The sequence below is a fragment of the Zootoca vivipara genome, chromosome 6 (genome assembly GCF_965207765.1).
Source record: "Zootoca vivipara chromosome 6, rZooViv2.hap1.1, whole genome shotgun sequence".
NCBI lineage: Eukaryota > Metazoa > Chordata > Lepidosauria > Squamata > Lacertidae > Zootoca > Zootoca vivipara.
This window is the reverse complement of record NC_142589.1, coordinates 82,665,070-82,689,809: the sequence shown is the minus strand read 5'-3', so window position 1 is coordinate 82,689,809 and position 24,740 is coordinate 82,665,070. Positions and strand designations below refer to the sequence as shown.

Sequence of the window (24,740 nt, the reverse complement as noted above, 5' to 3'; positions counted from 1 at the left end):
GAGAGAAGAGATTTCCACATTTGGAGCCTTCCCAGAAGGGGAAGAGGGGTACACACCCAACAGCATTCTTCAGTTTCAAAGGTATCAGAAGAACTAGAACTGATTGTATCAACTAGCATTTCTGGAAATCCATCCTACGCAGCGACAGAGTTAAATCTACACCCTGCAGCAGCGAATGTCTCTCCACAACGGGGAACAGTAATAGTTTCCGCCTCTGACAAACCTGCTGCAAACGCAACATTCCAGAAAGTTTCTTACCTGAGGCGCTGAACGGTCTGGCGTCAAGCTTTTCCTTCAGCTCACAGTTGGTTTCTTCAGAAAGTTTCTAAAGCAGTTACATTATAGACTGTTAGAAACCGAATCCCCGGTCTGCAAGTTTAAAAGCATTGCAGATGTCCAAAACCCAATGTCTCGGTCCCTTCCTAGCCACCATTTCACATGCATCCACTCTGAGGCTGGAGAGTTCAGGCATTTCAGCGGGCTAGATTTGACAATCTGGTGCCCTCTGGAGGTTCTAGACTACAACTCCCATCAGCCACAGCCAGCGCAGCTGCATTAGTGTAACAAAGAATGCATTGGGAATTTTACACACACTAAATGATTACGGGCAACTCCCAATTTACGTTCCAGTTAAACTGCTTTCAAGTCAATTAAGTTTGCAAATGTGAAGGGATCAAAGAAAAGCCTTATTAACATCTCTGAACTGTGCACATGAAGCTGCCTTGGAGGACGTCAATTTGTCTAGACGACAGCCTTGTGGGGTCTTTTCCAAGACCACATAACACTGGTCCTGAAAGACCTACATTGGCTCCCAGGACGTTTCCGAGCACAATTCAAAGTGTTGGTGCTGACCTTGAAAGCCTTAAATGTCCTTGGTCCTGTATACCTAAAGGCAGTGGTGGAGGAAGCCTCTCAGTCACCCAGTGTGGGGTGCCACTCAAGCGCCGTCTGTATGGGCTGCCATGTGCACAGCACCTGTACCCTCGGCGGCTCTACAGCTGGGGGGAGGCAGCGGGCCACCTTGTCACCCCTCAAAGTGGCACCCAGGGCGGAGTGCCCCCCACCCCATTCATATGCCCCTGCCTTAAGGAGCGTCTCCACCCGCCATAGTTCAGCCCGGACACTGAGGTCCAGTGCCGAGGGCCTTCTGGCGGTTCCCTCCCTGCGAGAAGCCAAGTTACAGGGAACCAGGCAGAGGGCCTTCTCGGTGGTGGCACCCACCCTGTGGAATGCCCTCCCTTCAAATGTCAAGGAAATAAACAACCATCTGATGTTTAGAAGACATCTGAAGGCAGCCCTGTTTAGGGAAGGTTTTTATGTCTCATGGTTTATTGCATTATTAATATTTTGTTGGAAGCTGCCCAGAGTGGCTGGGGAAACCCAGACAGATGGGTGGGGTAAAGTATCTGATGTTTAGAAGATATCTGAAGGCAGCCCTGTTTAGGGAAGTTTTTAATGACTGATGTTTTAATGGGAAACCCAGCCAGATGGGCGGGGTATTAATAATATATTATTATTATTATTATTATTATTATTATTATTATTATTATTATTATTTTCCATTGTGGCTACCAGAGATCTTTTAACTGGAAATTCCCTTCTGCCTGCAAAGCCCCTGTTCTGCTGCCTCTGAGTCGTGGCTGTGCCCAATCTTCACAGAAGGGCTTGGAGACAAGACATCTGCCAAGATGCAAAAGGAAACAGCTGAGCCCAGTGGCTCATCCTCGACTCAGGCGGTCAACTTGCCTCTGGTTTCTTGTGCTCGCTGGACACCAGACTCTCCTCCGCCAGTTGGTCTGCAGCAGCGGCCTGAGAGTGCTGGCGGACCCTCGGAAGAAAGGCAGCTGCAAACCTGTGTGAAAGGAACACAACCGTTCAGATTGTTCTTTCATGAATGGAGGGTTTAAAATATAGATATATATCTATATATCTATTATATAGATATAAAATATATCTGCCAACCTGCTATTTTTTTGGCAGCTGGAGAGAAAACGGGTAGATATACTCAGGCGAGGGTTCTGGAACAAGGCAGCCTCCTCCTCTTCCTCCTCGGGTGCCTTCAGATCCTTTAGGCAGCCATCAAACTTTTCTGCATCTAAAAGAGGAGACCAAACGGGAGTTTTTCCCAAGTTCTTGACACAGCCAATGTGGACTAGGACCTGGGGGACAAGGGTTCAAATCCCCACCCGGCCATGAAGCTCAGTGGGTGGCCTTGGACCAGTGACTTCCTCTCAGCTTAGCCTACCTCACGGGGTTGTTGTGAGAATTAAATGAGGAGAGGGAGAACCATGTACCCCACCTTCAGCTCCTTGGAGAAAAAGGTGGGAGATAAATACTGCTAATAATATCACCAACCAGCAGTAGCTGAAAAGTGAATACTGTACAGTACTGACAAACACCCCCAAGGCAAATGACCTCTAACCTGCCATCAAAGTGCCCATCACCTGCCAAAGGGTTTGCTACTTAGTTGGTGAATCAAAATAACAGCACCCTGAGAAATTGCCCCTATGCACCTCTGGCTGTGCCCATTAGGAAAGGGGTTCTTGCTTATGGGAAGAGCACAGCCGCTGTGCCGTTCGGATCATTGCCGCAGCTCTCACCTTACCTTCAGTCTGGGCATCAGCCAGCGTCTCAAAGTGATTCCGGAGGTATTTCTCTTGCTCGGGGGTTTGGGGCAAAGAGCTGGTCTGCTGGAAGTTCTCATCCACGTCGGTCATTTCTGCTTCTGCCTCCGAAACTAGAGCGTCCAATTGGCATGTTGTACAAAGCCAGGGCCGGGGGGAAGGAAAGAAAGAAAAAGCTCAGAGGAGAGCTCAGTCTGCAGACTAGATTCTGGGCCAAGCGCTGGCTTCTTCTCCCACCCAAATCTTCTGGATCATCTGGCACATGAATGAACTTGGGATGGCTCAGTCTGCAGAGCATGAGACGCTTAAACTCAGGGCTGTGGGTTCGAGAATCACATTGGGCAAAAGATTCCTGCATGGCAGGGGGTTGTGCTAGATGACCCTCATGGTCCCTTCCCACTCTACAATTATATGCTTCTTCTCGGCAGAAGAAGCTGATAGAATTTATAGAACTGTCTGAGCTGACCGGGAGTCTCCGGGATCAGAGTGAAGTAGCAGTGGAAGAAGATTGGAATAAATTTAAAATTTATTTAAAGAATAAGCATATAATAGATTAGAATCAATGGAAGTGAGGGAGATACAAAGAGGTTGTAGATAATACAATGATGTGAAATAAGCATTATTAGAAGATAGTTATAATTCAATTAAGAGGAAAGCTAGAGATAGAGTGTAAAAGGGTATGATATAAAAGATAGAGAAACAAGGTAATATTAAAGTAAAATCTAGAGTTTATATAAGATTTAGAGATTACTAAGAAACGCAGGAGGTGGAATGAGGAAGTCAGTAGATTAGAAATAAGGGTTATAAATTAGAAGTTTTGTTTTCGTATTTTTGTATTTTGTATTTTTTGTGTTTTGTATTTTTGTATGCTTTTGTTGTTTGTTAAAAAGTCTTCAATAAATACATTTTTAAAAAAAAATATATGCTTCTTCTCCTCTCCCTGACTCTCCCTTTCTTGCAAACACACACCTCATTCTCTACAGCTGACTTATAGAGGATGGGGGACGGTCTTATCCTGCAGCTGTAAGTCCCTTTTTCCTCACCTGCTGCCTTTCATGCAGGATCTTTTTTGGGGTGGGCTGTGGCAACCATCATAGCAGATTCCCTTCCTGCTGCCCCTCTACCAGCCCAATTTGTAGGGTGCGGATAGAGGCAGAGGCAGGCTGCATACCCATCATCTCTTCTTGGGCACAGCAGACAGCTCCCCCCCCTCACATGCACTTGGGGATTCAAGGGCCAGGTCTTCCTGCTTCATTGGGCCCTGGAAATTGGCACTAATTGGGCACAATGGCCAACTGAGAGGCGACAGTCCTTCTGCAGGTCAAGCACCAAAAAATATCCCAGATGTGAGCAGGAATTGTCTTTCAAGCTACCTTCTTGCTGGTGGCTGAAAGAAGAGACCTCTGAATCTAAGGAAGTCACAGAGCAGATTTTGTCTGGCAGCTTCTCCTTGGTATTTGCTGCTTCCTTCTGATAAGCCGGCTGAAGGAGCAGCTCCTTCATGTAGCTCCTTTAAAGAAAGGTAAAAAGTGCCAGTGATTCTTGGGGGGTGGAGGGAAAAGCATTAATTTATCAGTTCAAGCTTCTTTCAAAACTTCAAGGGCAGGGGGCCCCCAGAGGTCAGCAGAACGGGGTGTGCCCTTGAAATGTCTCCAGCCAAATCCAAACCAGATCAGGCTCTCCCCCTCTGTAAGTCCTGCAGCTCAACCCAAGTGTATTTACTTGACGGTAAGCCTGCAGATTTCAAGGGCAGTTCCTCCCAGGCCAGGTTCTGCAGCCCTGAGCGTCCAAGCGAGGACTGACCTTTCACCCTCAGGGGTCTTGCTACCAGTCTGTTCGAGGCACAGGCTGTCCCCACTGATTTCAAGCTCTTCTTTCGCCTCATCATCAGAGGACAGATCTGGCTGCTGGAAATCTTCAATAATGTTGCTGGGGTAGTCCTTGGCCTGGAGGGAAAACCAAAAATAGCCTGTGACCTTTCTCCCAAAGGGAATTAGTCCCTGTGACTCTCCCTTCCAACATTTTAAGAGGCTTCAAAGACAGACAGCAAAAAGCTGGAAGTAAGAAATGTTCTGGAGCCAGAATATCTAAGGGCTGTAGAGTGGTTCCAAAATAAGTTTAAAGCAGCAAGAAAGCTCTCATCGATGGATCGACTCCAGGTTCAATCAAACTGAAAAAAAATCATAAAGGCTAACTGGAAAATCTGCTAGCTACCTTGAGGAAACCCTATTGTAAGAGAGCACCTGCTTTGATTGGTTTGTGCACTGTTAAAAGCTGGGGAGCAGATGCAGGTTTTGCTGCAAAAAAGCCACAAGCCTCCTGGCACAAGCTCTGCCCGAAATAAGCAAAAGCCAAGGAAGCGCATCCAAAGTACAGCCCAAAAGGGAAATATTTCGCCCTGCTTCCCAGGTGGATGGGGGCTCATTGGTGAAAGGAAAGGAACTCTACCACACGGAAAGGCACACACATACCATGCTCCAGGAATAAGTACCACCCCATAAAATTAGTTCCAGGGCTTGTCCCTGGGCTTCTATCCTTGGACTCAAAGGACATGGGGTCTGTTCTTCAGACGGAGAGTGTGGGGTGCAGGTGGACAGCAAAGTTAAGCCCCTTGTACCAAGTAAACTTTTCTCACCTCCGAGAGCTGCCGATTCAGATTCTGCGGTCCCAGTTCACTGTCTTGCAGGCTGCTGTTTTTAATTGGGGTGAAGTAATTCAGGTCTGCATCCAGCATGGTCTTAATGGGCTCTTTGGTGGCACGTTCTGCCCATCGCCCTTGCGGCTGATAACTCACCCTGAAGGCGGCAGTGTCCGCATGATCTGCCTCTCCCAGCTAGAGAGAGGAAAGTTGAGAGGAAGTGTGCGTGTGTTTGGGTGTGTGTGTGTATTGTTCATGCCACTCGTGGTTGGGTTAAAAATCACCAAGCCAGAGGATGGGTTGATGGCTAGCACTTGGTGTTTTGTAACACACCCCAACCTACAAGAATAATAATTAATAATAATAATATATCACTTCTACCCCGCCCACCTGGCTGGGCCTCCCTAGCCACTCTGGGCGGCTCCCAACAGAATAGTAAAAACATGATGAAACTTCCCTAAACAAGGCTGGTTTCAGATGTCGTCTAAAAGTCGGGTAGTTGCTTATTTCCTTGACATCTGATGGGAGGGCATTCCACAGGGCGGGCACCACCACTGAGAAGGCCCCCTGCCTGGTTCAAATACTTCACTTGCTTCCTCTGCCTCGATTTGCAGAACATTTGGAGACCCACAGATCACAGTACTAGCCCCGCCCCCATTTGATTATCAACACACTGAAGAGAACCATTTGCCTTTCTTCAGGACCCAGCAAGATCGATTCTCATTTTCATCCTAGCCAAGCACAACTTGTACTCCCTGGACAGGCGCATGAACAACGCACCCAACTGCTTAGCTGTCAAAGCTGGAGGACTGGAGCTCCTTTCATTTTTGGAGCAGCAGTTTCTGCTGCCTGTGATGCAAAAATAACCACAGTTAATGCTAACCCGGATGGAGAGAGAACCCTTTGTCTCTTAACCATGGGTTAAGTCTTTGGCAGTGGCCACATTCGGACATCACGCTAAGCCACACCACATCTCCAGAGGAGGGAGGGGATGGGAGCTTTTTCAGGTTGGCACGGCACAAAAGCTAAGCCAAGGTTTGGCTTTGTGGGTCATCCAAACCTGACATCCTCCTTCACCCTGATCTGCAGCCAAGGCCCAATAAGTGGAACAAATCCATCCCTGCCAACAACACCTATTTCATTATTATTTCCCATGCCCTGGCTCAGGACCAAAGGAGCACTTTCTGCAATATCAGCCAACACTTGCTTGGAGATCTGCAGGAGAGGCCAGGTTTAGGGTACCCTCAGTGAACCTGACTTGATTTCAGTGCTAGTGCATATCACACAAGACAGGGCCTTCTCAGTGGTGGCACTCTAGCTATGGAAGTCCCTTCCTCCTCAGGTCAGATGGTCCTCCCCGTTATCAGATGGCAACTGAAGACCTTGTTGTTCTGACAGACCTTTGGAGCATAATACGAGTGACACCATTTGTATGATTTAATGCCGACTTGCCTGCTATACTTTGTACTGTGATTTTATGTTTCTTTTTAATGCTGCACCTTGGTTGTTAGATGCCCTGGGCAAGATATAGGAAATTAATTACAACAGGAAGAATGTTGGTTACTGGGACTCCACACCTCATCATCCAGCCATGGTCAACCTGGTGCCCTCCAGCTGCTTTGGATTACAACTCCCATCAGCCCCAGTCAGCTGTGCCAGCCAGGGCTGATGGGAGTTGTAGTCCAAAATACGTGGAAGGTTGGAAATGGCTGAATTAATCCATATATAAAAAATACCTTTTTTGTAAAAGCACATTACATACCAGCCTTTTTGCCCACATGGGTAGTTTGCCATTGGTGAGGACACATGCAGGAGCTGGAGAGAGCAACAGGGGAGGGAGATTGGGGTGAGCAATGTGAAAGCAGAGGTAAAACTGTTCATACAAGACACATATTGGAACAAGAAATCCCCCCTTTGCATTTAACAGAGCAATCGAGAAAATACTGAAAAGCAGAATTGGGTCTCTTGGAAACTTTATCTACCAACTCTCAGAAACCAAAGCAAGTAGAAATAAGAGGGGTTTTGCTTTTCAAAGTAACACAGAGTACAGATTCTCAGCAATGCTTCTGAATACCAGTCGCTGGAAACTGTGTCCTGCTTGTGTTTTTCACATTGGGGCATCTGGCTGGCCACTGTGAGAACAGGAAGTCTCTTCTTACGTTCTGAAGTCCTCCCCCACCAAGCTTTGCATCCCAACAAAATATTACCAGAAATTTTATAGGGGGCAGGGGAGAGAGAGGACAAAAAAGCCTTTACAAAACCACAGTCACCAAGGTGGGCTGTCCTGGAGCAGGATGCTGTTTGATGGGTTTGTTGTGGTTTCTCATCAAATCGCACGCATCCCCTGGGCACACGCCTTTCCAGCTGCCTTGGGAAGTGTCTTGTGCCTCCGTACCTGTATCAATGACAGCTTTGGGGGGCGTCAGAAGAGCAGCGTCTTCCTCTTCCCTCTCCTCCTCCGTGTCATAGTCAGTCAGGTGTTCAGCCCCACATGGAGTCCTTTCGCTTGGCAGAGCAATGTAGGGCTCCCTCCTGGAGGAAATGAAGAGTTAGAGGGATCCCTTTCAGTACTCAAGAGCGACAGAGTCACCTCAGTCTCCCCATCGGGAGCAGAAAGCATCACCCCAAGACCGCAGCTGTTCCAGTACCTGACCTGATGAGGCCATGTTGGCTCCCTGGCTTTCCTCTGCTGCTGAACTTGATCCAGGTCCATCAAGTGCTGCTTCATGCAGCTGGTAATTTCAGGACTAAGGTGCCATATAAAGATGCAACTGGAGAGAGGGAAGAGGGCTAAATAAGTGGCCAGAAACATTCCACATTCCTGGTGTGTTTCCTGCTCTCTCCTGCCTAGATCTGAAAAGGCCACACACATCTGGGAACCCCATCCAGAGGTCCTCCTTCCCTTAAAGCTAATTGAGCAATAAACGCACACTAAATTATCCCACTTTCAGGCCGACAAATTTCTAATTCACGCAAGCGTCTTTCACAGTTCAAGTTGCCCACCTGTCTCCCGAGACGGTGATCAGATGTTTGCAGTCAAAGGTGAATTTCATCCCTGTAACGACTTCTGCAACAAAACAGGCAGAGGGCACCAGGTTGGGGTAGGCTGCACTACGTACTAGATATGCGCTTGCAAAATAACCGAACCAAAAAAGAACAGCAACAGCACCACAGCAAAACAAACCTGAGTGTCCAAACATTTTGGCAACACACTCCCCAGAGTGGAAGTCGATAATGGAAATGCTCTTGTCTGAGCAACTGGTGGCCAAGAATGTCCCAGAAGGATCCAGCTGGACCTGCACAGGGATTGGAAACAAAGAGGCTTCACTCTTTCAGATTTACTTTAATTGTTGTTGGTTGAATAATGACCCACTTATTCGCAGTTCAACAAAATATGTGTGCTTGGCATTCCTTACACCGTTTAGTGGGAAGGAATAGCTCACAGGAATATTAGGCCACATTCCGGGAGGCCTGGGTCCAAGGGTGGGCAAGAGCCCCCGGTGCTGCACCGGGGGAAAATTATTTCTACAGGCACTTTCCCCATATTAACTCAGTTACCTTCAGAAGGGATCCATCATCACCTTGCGAGCCTTTGTAGCACCACTTCTGTTTCCCACTGGCTGTGTTGTATACCCTGGAGGAAGGTTAAGTTACATTTTGGTGTGTGCAAAGGTTTGTTGGTTTAACACAACTAAAGAGCTACACTTTGATACTGGGCTTTGCATCCTGTGCCCAAAGCCTTTGAAAGAGCAGTGGAGTAACAGGTTCATTCCTTTTTTTTCTGGGAATTAAATGCACTCTCAGCACACACAGTCCGTGAGTCAACACCTCGGGCTTCCTAGGCGTTGACTGTGCTGCATCTGTGTGGGCACACAGATGCTCCTAAACTGGCCAAAATGGCAGTTTACAAGCATAATCTGAAGGAGTTGGAATGCTTGTAAACTGAATGTAAGCAGGAAAACAATTTCATCAAAATGAAACAAACTTGTATAAGAGCTAGGCTACTAGTCCATGGGGTGCTGCTTCTGACTGGTGAGAGGACTTACCACCTTTCCTATTGCGGGGCTGTACTCTGGATTTGAACCCGGAGCCCTGTGCATACAAAGCATGAGCTATTCTTCCTGGCTAGCACTTCTCCAACAGCCACTGTGCTCTTGGCGTCTAACTGGGCCTTGGAGCTGGAGGATGAGAATTGAACTCCCTGGTTGGTCTGGCTCCTGTCTGCTGCTCTAGCCAAGCAGTAAGGGAATTGCTCTGTGGTGCTTGCAGTGATGGCCCCGATCCGTAGCTTCATATATTTCCTCTCTCAGGCTCCTTCCAGCCACTACAACTCATACAGGTTTACAGACCTTTGTGGAACCAGCAGAGCCCTCAATAAAACCAACCGCAGCTTAATAGGAGGGGAAAGCCCTTATATACTCTCAGAAAAAGTGCCAAAATAATTAAGAAATTCTCATATTTTGTTTAGAAGGTCAAATAGGTCAAAGAGAATAACAATTACCAGACCTTTAAAAGGCATCTTAAGGCAGCCCTGTTTAGGGAAGCTTTTAATGTTTGATGGATTTCTGTATTTTAAAATTTTGTTGGAAGCCGCCCAGAGTGGCTGGGGGAACCCGGCCAGATGGGCGGAGTATAAATAATAAATTATTATTATTATTATTATTATTATTATTATTATTATTATTGAAGAGTAAGAATATCCCATTGATTAAAGTCCTCATATGATAAAAGGATGAAGATTAATAATTCAGCTGTCCATGACTCAAGAGCTGCCATGGGGGTTTTGTGCTTCTTGAGATGTTTAATCCCAGCTCTTCCCATGGAATTTTCCTCTCAGATTTAGGTGAAAATGGATATTCAAAAGCAAAACTTGAAAACAGCTAAAGTTTTGCAAGTCGCTTAGAGACTCTTTACAGAGGACACAATTAATAAATTGAATATATTGAATAAATAATACTTTAAATCAGAAACACTCTGGCAATAACGGTTCCACAAACAGAGCGCTTAACCAGAGTGTGCTATGGTCCATGGGGTCACAAAGAGTCGGACACGACTAAACGACAACAACAACTATATAAATAAACAACAATATGACATTTAGAAGACATCTGAAGGCAGCCTTGTTTAGGGAAGTTTTTAATGTCTGATGTTTTAATGTATTTTTAATCTTCTGTTGGAAGCCACCCAGAGTGGCTGGGGAAACCCAGCCAGATGGGCAGGGTAGAAATAAATTATTATTATTATAACTATCTCCACATCAAGATCTGTCAAACCAAAGTGGCCCAACTCCACCGCTTGATGGAGGAATGGCTGCTTATGAAATGGAAGTAATATATCTAAAGAGCCTTGACTTTTACAGAGAACGTCAAAAGATTTGAATGATTTAGAATCGTAGAAATGTAGAGTTTGGAGGGATCACAAGGGCTATCTAGTCCAACCCCCTGCAATGCAGGGATCTTTTGCCCAACGTGGGGCTCAAACCCACAACCCTGGAATTAAGAACCTCATGCCCCATCAACTGAGCTACGCTCTCGCCCTACTTTTCCCCTTACAGGAAACTGTATCCCAAGAAAAAGACCTAATAAAAATGGGGATATTTGAGGCAGTCAGTGTTGGCATGAGTGAGTGTTTCATTCATTTCCAGAAACAGAAAGAAGATTCAAGAAGCAGCTAAGTGCTGATTGTTTAGACCAGCCATCCCCAAACTTCGGCCCTCCAGATGTTTTGGACTACAATTCCCATCATCCCTGACCACTGGTCCTCTTAGCTAGGGATCATGGGAGTTGTAGGCCAAAACATCTGGAGGGCCGCAGTTTGGGGATGCCTGGTTTAGACTATCCAATAACACTTTCTGAGGGCACCGTTTTCTGGACATACGTGGTTTCCTACGGAACACAGCAAACTGTTTTTCCAGTCTGTGTTTATCTCCTGAACTGACAACATGTAGAGAGGGCAACTGTAGAGAGAGATTTTGCAGCTCGGAAGAGCGCAAGGCCTCGGAACTTTAAGTTTACCTTCCTGCGGCTGCAGTGAAAGCCTGTCAATACCTGGAACCATTTACACATTTTATTACCTGCAAGTAAAGAGTAATGACTTGTCTGAGCTTCATTGCTTCCATGATCTATTTCGTCTCCGGTGTCTGGGCTAGAGCGCCTATGCGCTTTGAAGGAACGCACACAACTATGTTGATTTACGACCACTAGCACACACAGCGGCTGTGCAAGACCCGATTCTTTTGTGGTTCAAAGACGGTCAGTCTTAACAGTCTATTGATAGGATAGACATATGCAAAAATGCAGAACAGCAAAAGTGCAGCCAGGTTAAGAGGAAGGCTGGAGTTCAGGAGGAGGAATATGGAAGGCAACAGCTTACTTTCTTCCAGCATTTGACTATGTGGAATGTCTAAAATTCTGCAGTGGAAAATGCGGAACAGTTTACCTGACATTTCTGTCCTGACAGGCCACTGCAACATACTTCTGTGTTATGTCGATATCCATGTCGTACAAGGTTGTTTTCTCAGCAACGTGGTGGGTTCTGATGAAGTTAATTCCGTCCGACATCTGTGGAGTGAAACAGACCCAACTAAGATCTGAACTGGTGTGGGACTTTTACCCCAACAGCAGCACAGCAGATCTGTAGCGGCCTCACACATAAGCATGAATGAATCAGATAAACTTTTATCTGGATAAAAAAGGGGAAAGGTCCCCCTTTCATTATTTGGCAATGGGTCTTTGGAAGAGGAAAACAAGCTGCCCAAGTTCAGATGAGAGCAGTGCTTCTGGATGAGGCCAAAGGTGCCTCCTCTGGCTCAAGATCCTGCTTCCATGGCAGCCAACCGGGTGCCCCTGGGAAGCCTGCAAAGGCAAGAGCCCTCCCTGCTGCTATTGCTTCTCAGCAGCTGGCATTCAGCTGCACTCTGCCAGGCTAACAGCTCCTTCATGGATTTATGCAGTCCTCCTGGTGGCTTATTACGTAAATGAATTGTAAGCACCTTTTGTGCACTGCGAAAATATATGCTTTTGTCGGCACCACAGCTGATCATTTGAATCTCTCCATCTCCTGTAGGCGAGAAGAAGAAAGCTGTAGGTAAGTGAAATCTGTAGAAGAATCCCCTTGTACAATATTTATTTAGATCCGTGGTATCCAAGCTTGTTTAGACCAAGTTAATGGCCTTTTAGGCTTCCTCCACATGAATAGGAGTTCACTTTTTGAATAATAAGAATCATATGTCACCGGGGGGGGGGGCGGGCATCAGGATTTTAGAGATGCTTAGGTGTGGGGCCATGGCCAAAAAAAGGTTGGGAACCACTGATTTAGATGTACACCCCACTCTACAAAGACATTAACCAGGGTGGTTTACAAGAAAACATTATCAACCCCTGGAAAACACTGTACTGGAAACTTCTCCAGTAACTGAAACTGGAGGTGTGCAAGAACACAGGGAGAAGTGAAGTAATCTGTGCAACTGCACATAGAGGTTCCACGCATGAACTGATGCCCATTCTGGGAAGAGCATGGCTCCCAGAAATACAAGCAGGTGGAGCAGATTGTTGGGCAACTTACCAGCAAACTTTACAGCTGTTATGGCTGAGGAATGGTCATCCAACGTCTGCTCTAGTTTATAATTTTCCTCCACGTTTAGCACATGAATCAGCCTGTCTCGGCTTGCTGAAGCCAGCAGGGCCATCCCTACAGAAAGTAGAAAAGATGCGCAACTCTGCATCCACTCCAAAGGGACTTAAAGCAATTGAAAAGAACAAGCAGATCCACTGAAATTAAAGGACATGCTGAAGTTAGGTCCATTCATTCCAGTGGGTCTTCTCTTGAGTTGAATACCACCCAGCCACCACAGTCCCAATCCTGTAGCGATGGCAGCGGGCTTGTGTGTATCTATACATACACATACAAAAAAGCCCCAGGCATGAGCCTGTAATAAATGTCAACTGCACACATTTTCAGATTTGAAAATTTACCTGTTTCTGGCTTAGAATATTGTAAGCAGAGAACTTCTGAATCGTGAGCTTCCACTTTAATGACTTCATCCATATATTTTAGCTCATGTATCCTGTAAGACAAAACACACATTTTAATAACTTTTAAGTATTTGGGGGCAGTCTTGCCAAGGTTGGTGTTCCTTAGGAGCTTGCAACCCAATCAGATGGGCTGCATATAAATAATACAATTATTGTTGTTGTTGAGGAATCAAAGATATAGGAACCCCCCACGGGTGACTGGCATATGTGGTGCCTTAGCTATAATTGATCATGCAATTATATGAAAACACAGAATCTGGCAGTAGATACAGAATAAAACAGACCCACCTCAAATTTCCAGCTCTGTCCCCAGAGGCCAAGTGCTGGCCATTGGGGCTGACCTGCATCACACGGACACCAGATTTCACATCAAGGTAGTTGGCATTTTCACCTCTGTCTGGCAAATTTGTTAAATCTTGCAGGTGCTGGATGTTATTTTCCACATATATAATCTTCAGCAAGTTCTTTTATAGAGGAAATAATGTTTTAATAGATATATGTCCTTATACGCGCACACACATTCAGTTAAAAAGAAGACTCATCAAAAGGAAAATAATTAGTAACAAGCCAGAAGAGAACTAAGTCAACAAAACCTCAATTAGTTTTAATTACTACCATGCCTTCCAGACATTGAAATGCACAACCTATGCACTGGTATCCTTCCCAACCTAGCAGTTCGAAAGTACATCAAAGTGCAAGTAGATAAATAGGTACCGCTCCAGCGGGAAGGTAAATGGTGTTTCCGCGCACTGCTCTGGTTTCGCCAGAAGTGGCTTAGTCATGCTGGCCACATGACCTGGAAAAACTGTCTGCAGACAAACGTCGGCTCCCTTGGCCAGTAAAGCGAGATGAGTGCCGCAACCCCAGAGGCGTTTGCAACTGGACTTAACTGTCAGGGGTCCTTTACCTTTACCTTTTTATGCACTGGTATAAATCACTCAGGTTTAGTCTTGCATCATATCAAGTCGGAACCGGCCTCTCAATAAGCAATAATGCTTACGTTACTGTAGATGTTCTTCTGAAAATCCACATGCGTGCCATTTTCCAAGTTCCAAAACCGTATAGTATTGTCCGATGAGCATGTTAGAAAGGACCCTGGGGGTAAACATCCTTTATGGTCTTCAAACTCAGGATAAACCTAAGATGTATCCACAAAGAACCAAGGGAAAAAACAGAAGAATTAAGACACAAAATCCAAGCTGTATGATGGACCTAGTTTGTTGGACACCATTAATAATGTGTGGGCTTTAATTATTACTTCCCAAAATTGGAATGGCCCATTTTATTTCATTTTCATCGTGTAAGCTACTTCCTGATTTTTATGAAGAGTGGCACACAGATAAATGAAATAAATAAATGTTATTTTCTTAATCTTTCACATCTTTTTTTTAAAAAAAGAAGCAGCAGCATCCACTCACCTCGACATTCCACACAAATGAGCTGTGGAAAAGGTCGGACCACATTTTCCTCACTTGACGGGTGTCCTTCACATCCCAAATGTACACACTGTGGTCCTTGTAAACGCAGGAGAGCCAATGGTGGTGGGGGTCAAAGGCCAAGGCAATCGTATCTGAGTAGGTGGCACCTGGCCTTCTTGAAAAGATTGGGGGGGAGAGAAGCATGCTCCTTGGTTACCAAAAAGAACCAAACTGATGAGCTTCATTTTACACACTGATGCTCAGATAAGCTGCAAAGAACTTAAGTGCAAGGGAAGTGGGGACACACTCAATCAAAAGAAAGGGGCCACTGGTGATGGGGAAAAGTTAAACTTGATGTGGAGGCAGGTGCAGCAACAGCCTCCTAATGTGTGGTGTCCCCCAGCCCCATCTCTCGTTTGCTTCACATGCGCGGCCACCAGAAACATGAGAGAAGCTGAAAGTCACCAGACAGTAGCATTTTGCCAAAACTGTGCAAGGATCACATACCCCAGTGCAGTTGGGAATCAATAGCCTAAGCCAGTGCTTTTCCACCAGTGTGCTGTGGCACCCTGGGGTGCCTTGAATGATGGTCAGAGGGGCTGCAGGCCCTCTAATGCCCTCTCATACCTCTGCCTCCCAAAGGCTTGAACAGCTGTTTGTTGCAGTGGCCCTGGCTACAAGCTTCCCAAGCGAATGGTGCCTCTGGGGCTGGCCAGGGGGTGCCAGCTGCCAGGAGCTGAAGTGACCTCGGAGTAAGCAAGCAAATGGGTAAGGGAGCCCAGCCAGCCAGTCTGCCAGCCCTTGCTGTTGGGAATGGTCTGAGAAGTGGGAGGCCAGGCAGGCAGGCACCCCACGGGCCTTTCTTGTGCTTGCTGCCTGCCTGGGAGCCTTTCTGCCATGCAGGCTCAGTGGCACCCACTGTTGGCCCTGCTACCTCCCAAAGTGAGTAAGATGGCCTCACATTCACCTTTGGCCAGTCTCTGTTGGCCAGTTTAGGCTGGGGACACCCTCTTTCCAGGCCCCTAGGGGGTGGCATGAGGAGACACCTCTCTTTGGGGCAGGGGGTGCAGCTCAGAAGAAGAAGAGTTTGGATTTGATATCCCACTTTATCACTACCCTAAGGAGTCTCAAAGTGGCTAACATTATCCTTTCCCTTCCTCCCCCACAACAAACACTCTGTGAGGTGAGTGGGGCTGAGAGACTTCAGAGAAGTGTGACTAGCCCAAGGTCACCCAGCAGCTGCATGTGGAGGAGCAGGGACACAAACCCGGTTCACCAGATTACGAGTCTACCGCTCTTAACCACTACATCATGCTGGCTCTCGGAGACCAAGGACAGTGGAAGCGGCTGCCCTGAGGATCCAAAGGGGAGAGGAGAGGAGGCTAAGGGAACACTCCACAAGGGAGCGTGTTCGAAAAGGGGCGAGGGGCTGCCAGCTCTGCAGGCAAGGGGTGACATAACTGAGCTCCTGAGCCTCGGAGTGCATTTCCCCACAGGGGAGCCGCAGAAAGAATGTACAGTGGTACCTCGGTTTATGAACACAATTGGTTCCGGAAGTCTGTTCATAAACTGAAGCGAACTTTCCCATTGAAAGTAATGGAAAGTGGATTAATCTGTTCCAGACGGTCCGCAGAGTACATAAACTGAAGCGTTCATAAACTGAAGCGAACTTTCCCATTGAAAGTAATGGAAAGTGAATTAATCCGTTCCAGACGGGTCCACGGAGTACTCAACCTGAAGCGTACTTAACCCGAAGCATGGGTGTAATTGGTTCTGGAAGTCTGTTCATAAACTGAAGCGTTCATAAACTGAAGCGAACTTTCCCATTGAAAGTAATGGAAAGTGAATTAATCCGTTCCAGATGGGTCTGCAGTGTTCGTAAACCGAAAATTCATAAACCGAGGTGTTCATAAACCGAGGTTCCACTGTAGTTGGTCAAGGGAGCCGTGGACACAAAAGGGTTGAAAACCTCTGGCCTAAGCAAATGCACTGGTTTTTTTTATTTCTTGCAGAGTTGTGAGCTTGCTGGGTTAAAACACCACCAATACCTGTGCATTCATCAGCATCAAAGCATTCGGCTTCTGCCTAAGAACAAGCCTGCACATTTTCCAGCCCAGCTCCCACGTCTGCTGGCCCCCAAGAGCTTTGTACCTCAGCATTTCTTCTCCAGTGACGTCGATGCCCAAGTGGTGCGGTTTAGGCAAGTCCGAGAGATAATGCAAGTTGTGGGTGTGGAAGATGCGCACGGTTCCATTTGCACAACCACAGAAAATAAACTCTTCGCTAACGCAGATGCAGTTGGCTAGAGACACCTTTAAAAAGGGAAGGAGGTGTGTGCCGTTAGATCACAAAGGAGCAGGCTTCTGGTCTTCCATCCACCGCCCCAGAAACAAAAATGGCATTTGTACCTTCAGATCAATCCACTTCTCCAGGACGCGCTTCTCGTTAAACTGGCAGAGGAGGCCAGAATAAGAAATGCAGAATGTGCTACCTGACATTTTGCCCTGCCCACAGGCCACATCACAGAAGATGTTGTTGTGAAGTTCCCCGAGAAGACCAGAGCGACCAACCAGTGGAACTGTCTGTTTAATCTGAAATGACACACCATCTCAAGAGCAACGGTTTAAGCTAACCTATGTCTTGCACTGAAAACAACAACAGAAGGACATCAACTACAGCGGTACCTCGGTTTAAGAACAGCCCTTTTACGAACTATTCGGTTTACAAACTCCGCAAAACCGGAGGTAGTGTCCCAGTTTGCGAACTTTACCTCAGTCTAAGAACGGAAGCCAAACGGTGGAAGGGCACCGGCAGTGGGAGGCCTCATTAGCCTCGGTTTGAGAACGGTTTCGGTTTAAGAATGGACTTCCGGAACGGATTAAGTTTGTAAACTGAGGTACCACTATAATTTTCTCTCTGGGGCTTCATAAAATGCAAATAAAACTTCTTTACATTCACAGGCAAGAGAGTCTCATTTTATTTTATTTCTTCAACCAAACACACATCTGATGAAAGTGGTTAATTTACTTCTTTAAATGTCTCAAAACAGCCAGTCCAGTGAGGCACATTTGTTGACTTGGTTGTAATAGTGAGGGTTCAAAGGATGCTAAAATATAGAATCTAAGGTGCTTGTTTAGAATTCTGGGGGAAATGGGGCCGTTTTGTAGAGTTGCAAAGTAATTTAACTGGCCAAGAAGGGTTTCCAACAAACAATGGAAAAATGAATGAACAATAGAAGGGGCTAGAACAGGCATAGGCAACCTTGGCTCTCCAAATGCTTTGGAACTACAACTCCCATGATCCCTAGCTAACAGGGCCAGTGGTCAGGGATCATGGGAGTTATAGTTCCAAAACATCTGGAGAGCCAAGGTTGCCTAATGCCTGGGCTAGAAGTACCATATAGGCAGCTTAACTAGGAAGCTGTTTTGAAAGGAACTTCCCATTTTGCTGTCAGTCACAGGATGCAGACAGGTTTACCTTAAACTCCCTGGATTCATCCAAGAACCAGAACTTCACGTGCCGGTGGCCAACAGTAACAAAGTAGCTGTCCTCTGAAAAGGAGATGGCCATAACCTTGCAAGAGATTTTATTGGAGGCAATGAGTGTGCCCTTCTGCAAAACAGAAACATAAATACCCACCAATCATTCCGGCACGTATAACCCTTGAAGAGAACCTATTAAGAGTATGTCTCAATCTTTTCCCAGTGAAAATGTATATTAAAGCACACACAATTGCATTCCTCCCCACCCTCACCCCCAGTCTTAGTATCTGGGTCCTCACACTGAATAACCTGCACATTCCAGGTCCTTGCACATCTTCTCCCACTGAGACATCCTAACATGGCCTGATGGGAGTTGTAGTCCAAAGAGCCTGGAGGCCATCAGGTTGATGAAGGGCTGCCCCAGCATCTCAGAAAAAAAACATCCCTACCCTCAAACACAGCAGTGGCTACTTGCTCCTGGACCCCACCTTTCAGCGCCTTACCTTCCAGTCCCACACGTTGACAATCATGTCATGTGGATATCCCACTGAGACCAGGTATTTCATATTGGGGGAAAAGGCCACACACGCCACACCATGCTTGTGGCCGTGCAGCTCCGACACTTGGGTTTTCTCTTCGACATCCCACACGCGGACTGCCGGCCTGTGCCCATTCTGCAGGAGAAAGAGCCAGAACTGAGGTCACTGGGACCATGGCTAGACAGTGCTCAGCCCACGCTGATTCCATCAGGCCACTAGAGAGGGAGGGAGCAGCCAAACCGCAGGGCCTCTCCACTGGCTCTGTTAAAAGACCAGCTGGATCAGGCTCCTCTGTCACCTACACCTGCTGCGGAGAGGGTGAGAGAGATGGGACTCCAGGTCACTCCCTTGGCTCTGCTGAAAAACCAGCAACTTCTCTCCACATTTTCCCATTTCTGCTATTCACTTCAAGGTCTTCGTCACTGAGAGCCGACACCCGAGCTTCCTTTTTCCTTACTCCCTTTTCCTTTTGTGTTGTTGACTCTGAGATTGTGAGACTGAGAGGAGGGACCATCTTTTCAATGATATTTGCAAGGTGCTCTGGGAACTTTTTTTGCCAACAACCAACAAGGGACTTCTTGAAGGATGTGCAGAGGGCACTTTTTCCCCACTTGCCAATGAGTTTTTCAGATCATAAGGTGTGACTTGTAGGCCATCTTAAGCTCTGGCACGTCTCTTGATAACTCTCTTGCAAAAGGGAGTTCAAGGCATTGCCACAAATTACAAGTGATAAAAGGAGGCTTCAAAAATGAATTAGTATAATTTGGATGTTTAGAGCTGTGAGATTTTGTGTTTTTTTTAAAAACATACTTTGTACTCCTTGCAAAATTTTTAAAGAAAATTCATCCAGGCAAAACTCACCTCACCAGTTGCAATATATTTCCCATCAGGAGAAAAAGATAGCGCACTAATGGTTTTCCTAAAAGTTGAAAGAGAGAAAAAAACATCGTTCCATTTTATCTCTCAGGAAAATGAATTCCAAATAAATGTCATATAACTCTGTTGCAGGAAAAGGAACAAACATTTATTGCGGCAGAAACCTGTGTGTGGACTAAAGCCCACTTTTCAGATGCATACCGTGTTTCCCACATTTTAAGACACCGTCTTATATTAATTTTACTCAAGAAAATAAGCCTATGGCTTATTTTCGGGGGGTGTCTTTTTATTATTATTACTGTAAGTACCTCCTTACAACTAGTAAGAACTGTACACTGCTTTAAGAAAGCAGCGCTACAAATGAAGGCAGGAAAGAGGAAAGGCTTTTCTCCCGCCCTGCTTTCTCCCTCCTTTCTCCCTCCTCCTGGCGCCGTTAATGCTGCCACCACCACGGTTGCCCCTGCCATTTTTCTGCCGGAAAGGGGTCTGCGGGAACCAGGGCGAACCAACACGCAAGTGTCGAGCTCTTTTGCCCGGCTCTGTCCTTTACTTCCCGCTTCCTCCCGCCGCCGCTCTGCCTTGGGCCATGCGGCCCCAGAACGTTTCGGCGGCGCGGCTCCTCCCGCCGCCTGTCACCCGCCGCCGCTCTCCTTCGGGCCATGCGGCCCCAGAACGTTTCGGCGGCGTTGCTCCTCCCACCGCCTGTCACCCGCCGCCGCTCTCCTTCGGGCCATGCGGCCCCAGAACGTTTCGGCGGCGCGGCTCCTCCCGCCGCCTGTCACCCGCCGCCGCTCTCCTTCGGGCCATGCGGCCCCAGAACGTTTCGGCGGCGCGGCTCCTGCCGCCGCCTGTCACCCGCCGCCGCTCGCCTTCGGGCCATGCGGCCCCAGAACGTTTCGGCGGCGCGGCTCCTCCCGCCGCCTGTCACCCGCCGCCGCTCTCCTTCGGGCCATGCGGCCCCAGAACGTTTCGGCGGCGCGGCTCCTCCCGCCGCCTGTCACCCGCCGCCGCTCTCCTTCGGCCCATGCGGCCCCAGAACGTTTCGGCGGCGCGGCTCCTCCCGCCGCCTGTCACCCGCCGCCGCTCTCCTTCGGGCCATGCGGCCCCAGAACTTTTCGGCAGCGCGGCTCCTGCCGCTGCCTGTCACCCGCCGCCGCTCTGCTTCGGGCCATGCGGCCCCACAACATTCCGGCGGCGCGGAAGGGGCCAGCAGGGCTCCCGACGCCGAGGGGTTTTCCCGTCCGGGCGCTCGGCCCAAGTGGAAAAAAAGTCCTGGGAAGAGCGGAAAGGCTCCCAGCGTGGCTCGCCTGGTGACGCGCTCAATTCATGCACCCCCTCCCAACTGGTTTCAAGCCTCTCGAGGCTCTAAAGGAAAGCAAGAAGGTACGTCTTATTTTCGGGGTATGTCTTATATTTCGCGAATGCATAAAAACCCTGCCATGGCTTACTTTATGACTACGTATTAAAAAAGGGGAAACACGGTAGAATGACATTGTTCCAAACGGAATGGGTGCTAGTCCACAAAAGCTTTTGCCATAAACTACGTAGTTGTGAGTCACTATAGAAAGGAAAAAACAAAGACCTTTAAAGTCATCTGCACATCCTGATGATTAACCAACTAAGTGTTTTCTTAAAATTATTATTAGCCCACTTCATTATTATTCGTTTAAACCAGTGATATGGGGCCATTTTTAAAAAAATCATAGCTACCAGCTGATGGGCAAGGGGACAGGGTTCGCTTCTGCACTGGCTGAGAGCTGACGTGCAGGATTTAACCTTCCACTCATGAACTGATGGGCAGGGGTTAAATCCTGATTAGTTCGTTTGGGTGTGCATTCCTGTCATGAGTAGGAGGAATGTCACACAAAGTAGAAGAAAGACATGGAGCCAACTGTAAGCCCTTTTACAAACCGCTGCATGCTGGTCTTTAAACCTCTGGTTTGGGGAGGTTCAGAGTGCTGTGCAGAGCTTTTGCAAATAGCTCCGTGCTGCTCTTTAAACCTCCAAAAACTGTAGGTTTGAAGAGAAGTGTGGGGCTATCTGCAAAACACCATTCAAACTGCTCCACTTAAAGGTCCAAACAGTTGTGGCTTCAAAGCAAAGTATTCTATGATGAGACGGCCCTGCCCTCCAGTCAAATTTGGCTTTCCGCTGGTGTGATAAGAATCTGGCCTGCTACCAAGAAAAGGTTCCCCATTATTTAAACCGATTTACTGATCCAATAAACATCCCCCAATAATTTTCTATTTTCCGGGAAATCACTTTCAACAAGCTTCACCAATACTTGGCCAGGAATTCACATACAAACAGCAATTCTTTTTACTATAAACACTCCAATTAGCAAGAGTGATATGAAAACTAATATATACATTACCTAGCAGTATTAAAAATATGCCTCTGTTTATTCTGCCGAGGATTTAAAATAACAACCACACATCTGGAAAGAGAGATTAAAACATTTACCGTACATGAGGGAGAATTTCCCAACTCTAAAGAGGGGAAAGTGACTAACTTTTACTGCCTGGGAAAATGTACTCAGAGGAGGGAAGCAAAACTATGGTTTTTTATCCTGGATTGATCAAATCAACCATTGTGAAAATCAACCACAGTTCCTAGTTCAGACATGATGGCAACCATGCTTCACTGAAAATGGAAGCAAATGCTTCCAGTCACTTTGTCATACCAGAGGACCAGAGGAGAGGGAAAGGAGAGCATGCAGGCCTGAGGCTTGTCCAGAATTTTCCCCATAGCATGATTTAGCATTATGTGCAAATTAAGCCAATATGACTGGTCACAAATTCTCTTCCTCTCTAGCAACACAACAGGAAATAGGATATTTGTGGATGATCATGCAACAATCAACAAATCAAGACAATCAACAAATACCACAACAGTGACTAACTTCTGTCTAAGGGTCTAATTGATGCCCCCCAAAAGACTGGCAAACAAATCCATACTTCCCTTCTAATAGTACAGCTTATTGATTCAAACCACCCGTTTCACTGAGCACAAGGCTGCAAAATATCTAGATGCACTGACTACAGCAAAGCACCTACCCTGTTGGATAGGCTATCTGCCCTGTGTTTGGGTCACAAGTTAAAGCACTGCTGGTTTGAGTAGTTATTCCCAAGACTTTCTCTAGCATAACCTGTCCAAAGAAAGAAGAAAGAAAACAGTGACATATATCCATACGCAATAATGCCATGATTTCCTTGGTGTGCTGTGAACAGCCAAAGGGAAACCCGTGGAGATGGCAAGCGTGAGCTCAGCGCTCCCCAGTATTTTGACTGGGCCAGGAGGCTCTCCCCATGGTATCCCATACACTGAACGTGAACGCAAGTGAAGAGGTTGTGTCCACAGCCCAGTGAAGAGGTTGTGTCCACAGCCCAGTGACCCAGGAAGGAACTTTCCCTAGGCCTTTGCTCCTCTAATATAGTTACCATTTTTCAAGTTTCACAACAAGCAGAAACTCAGCCTGAGGCTTTTCTCGGCGTTCAGATGCTGATTCCATCAGTCACAATGGAAACTTTCAATAAGTATGTAACTGAATGCCAGTTGCTGGAGAGCAAAAGGAGGGGGAAGCTGTCACATATTCACGCCCTGCTTGCGGGTGTCCCAGAAGCCTCTACTTGGTCACTAGTGGAAAGGGGATGCTGAACTAAGTGGAGCTTCGGTCTGATGTTCTTAGTGATGTGATAAGTTTGGACTACAGAATTTCTGCTTGTCACACCGCTGTTCAAGACGCAGCAGCTTTCATGGCAGCCCTAAAGCATAGTAGATGCACCCCAATACTTGCTTTTCACCAGCTTTTCACTGGAATTCCTTCCTTCCTTCCAGTACAGTTGTACCTTGGTTGTCGAACGCCTTGGTACTCATATGTTTTGGCTCCCAAACACCGCAAACCCGGAATTGAGTGTTCCAGTTTGCGAACATTCTTTGGAACCCAGTCTGACGCTGCTGCTGTGGCTTCTGCTTGAGTGCAGGAAGCTCCTGCAGCCAATCAGAAGCCATGCCTTGGTTTTGGGACATTTTTGGAAGTCAAATGGACTTCCGGAGCAGATTTCGTTTGAGAACCAAGGGGCGACTTTTTATATGCTGCTTTTCTGACAGAATAATGGCACATCAAAGTGGCATACAAGACAATTTAACCCCATCCACCCCTCTCTCTCACGCAACAGTACATTCCCCTCCCAATTTAAAACATATTGCCCAATCATAAAACATTGCTCATTGTTGTGGAAACTTGACAGATAAAGTACTATTTTAGAAATGTTTCACCTACTTTCCTTTCACTGGAAGAACTCAAAGCACCTAATATAATTGATGTGAAAGATTTTTAAAATAGCAAGTTTGTGAAAATGTTGAACAGACTTGGCAGCTCAGTTTCCCACACAGGTCTTCCACTAGGCAGCAGAAATTATATAGCAATTGTAAATACTATATAATTTTATGGTCACAGAGGTGCATCTTTACGTTGGCTCTTGACACTTGTTGTGTACAATTTTACAACCCACCTTCTTTTTGTGGCTGCATACTGTTTTACACCATTTTTAAATATTGTGCTTTAACATTGTAACCCGCCCTGGGGCGACGGGCAGGTAATAAATAATAATAATAATATCCTGCCTTTCCACCAAAAAGTGCAGCTCACAATAAAAAGTAAGTGCCTGATATAATGCGTGTGACACATGAATGTGTCACAACCCCAGGCAAGAGCCCTCAAATCCAGAGCCAAGGAGCTGTATCGGCTCCTTGAAAACATCCAGAAAAAACATCTTTGCCCAAGAAAAACATTTGTCTAAAAATTAATGCAAAAATGAAATTAATTACTGTCAATTTAGCTGTGAATGCTTTAACTTCATTGATTGAATGCTCCATGCAATTTAATGGTGAAAATAATAAAGTACATAAGCCAGTGTTTTTTTCTTTAAAAATGTTTAGGGGGTACTCTCATTTTCCTACTCATATTGAAATACTATCCCTCAATGAGGCCAAACTTGGATTCACAAAATGTTTAGGGATGTGTACCCCTGTGTCCAGGGTCGGATTTAGGTTTGATGCAGCCCTACATTCCTGAAGGTAATGGGGCCCTTTATATGTCCAGCTGTCCTTTGTCAACAACAAATGGTT

General features: G+C 46.6%; 1 protein-coding gene across 3 annotated transcripts in view; it reads right to left on the bottom strand.

The window, feature by feature from the left end:
• Nucleotides 1–24,740, bottom strand: part of WDR62 (WD repeat domain 62) — a 28,144-nt gene that overhangs the window by 1,040 nt on the left and 2,364 nt on the right. For 2 of the 3 annotated variants that reach the window (XM_035120842.3, XM_088671241.1), the window contains exons 2-28: nt 22,667–22,758; nt 21,985–22,047; nt 19,596–19,653; nt 18,699–18,869; nt 18,191–18,325; nt 17,122–17,304; nt 16,865–17,025; nt 14,714–14,888; nt 14,296–14,433; nt 13,584–13,759; nt 13,236–13,327; nt 12,826–12,951; nt 12,254–12,321; nt 11,701–11,822; nt 8,821–8,896; nt 8,447–8,558; nt 8,266–8,329; nt 7,911–8,033; nt 7,658–7,794; nt 7,025–7,077; nt 5,260–5,457; nt 4,428–4,570; nt 3,998–4,134; nt 2,606–2,737; nt 1,963–2,095; nt 1,747–1,852; nt 259–325 (exon numbers count right to left, since the gene is read on the bottom strand). In XM_035120842.3, the coding sequence (XP_034976733.2) occupies nt 259–325; nt 1,747–1,852; nt 1,963–2,095; nt 2,606–2,737; nt 3,998–4,134; nt 4,428–4,570; nt 5,260–5,457; nt 7,025–7,077; nt 7,658–7,794; nt 7,911–8,033; nt 8,266–8,329; nt 8,447–8,558; nt 8,821–8,896; nt 11,701–11,822; nt 12,254–12,321; nt 12,826–12,951; nt 13,236–13,327; nt 13,584–13,759; nt 14,296–14,433; nt 14,714–14,888; nt 16,865–17,025; nt 17,122–17,304; nt 18,191–18,325; nt 18,699–18,869; nt 19,596–19,653; nt 21,985–22,047; nt 22,667–22,758 (3,241 nt within the window). The remainder of the gene's footprint in view (nt 1–258; nt 326–1,746; nt 1,853–1,962; nt 2,096–2,605; nt 2,738–3,997; nt 4,135–4,427; nt 4,571–5,259; nt 5,458–7,024; nt 7,078–7,657; nt 7,795–7,910; nt 8,034–8,265; nt 8,330–8,446; nt 8,559–8,820; nt 8,897–11,700; nt 11,823–12,253; nt 12,322–12,825; nt 12,952–13,235; nt 13,328–13,583; nt 13,760–14,295; nt 14,434–14,713; nt 14,889–16,864; nt 17,026–17,121; nt 17,305–18,190; nt 18,326–18,698; nt 18,870–19,595; nt 19,654–21,984; nt 22,048–22,666; nt 22,759–24,740) is intronic. The other variant, XM_035120843.3, reaches the window with a different exon arrangement.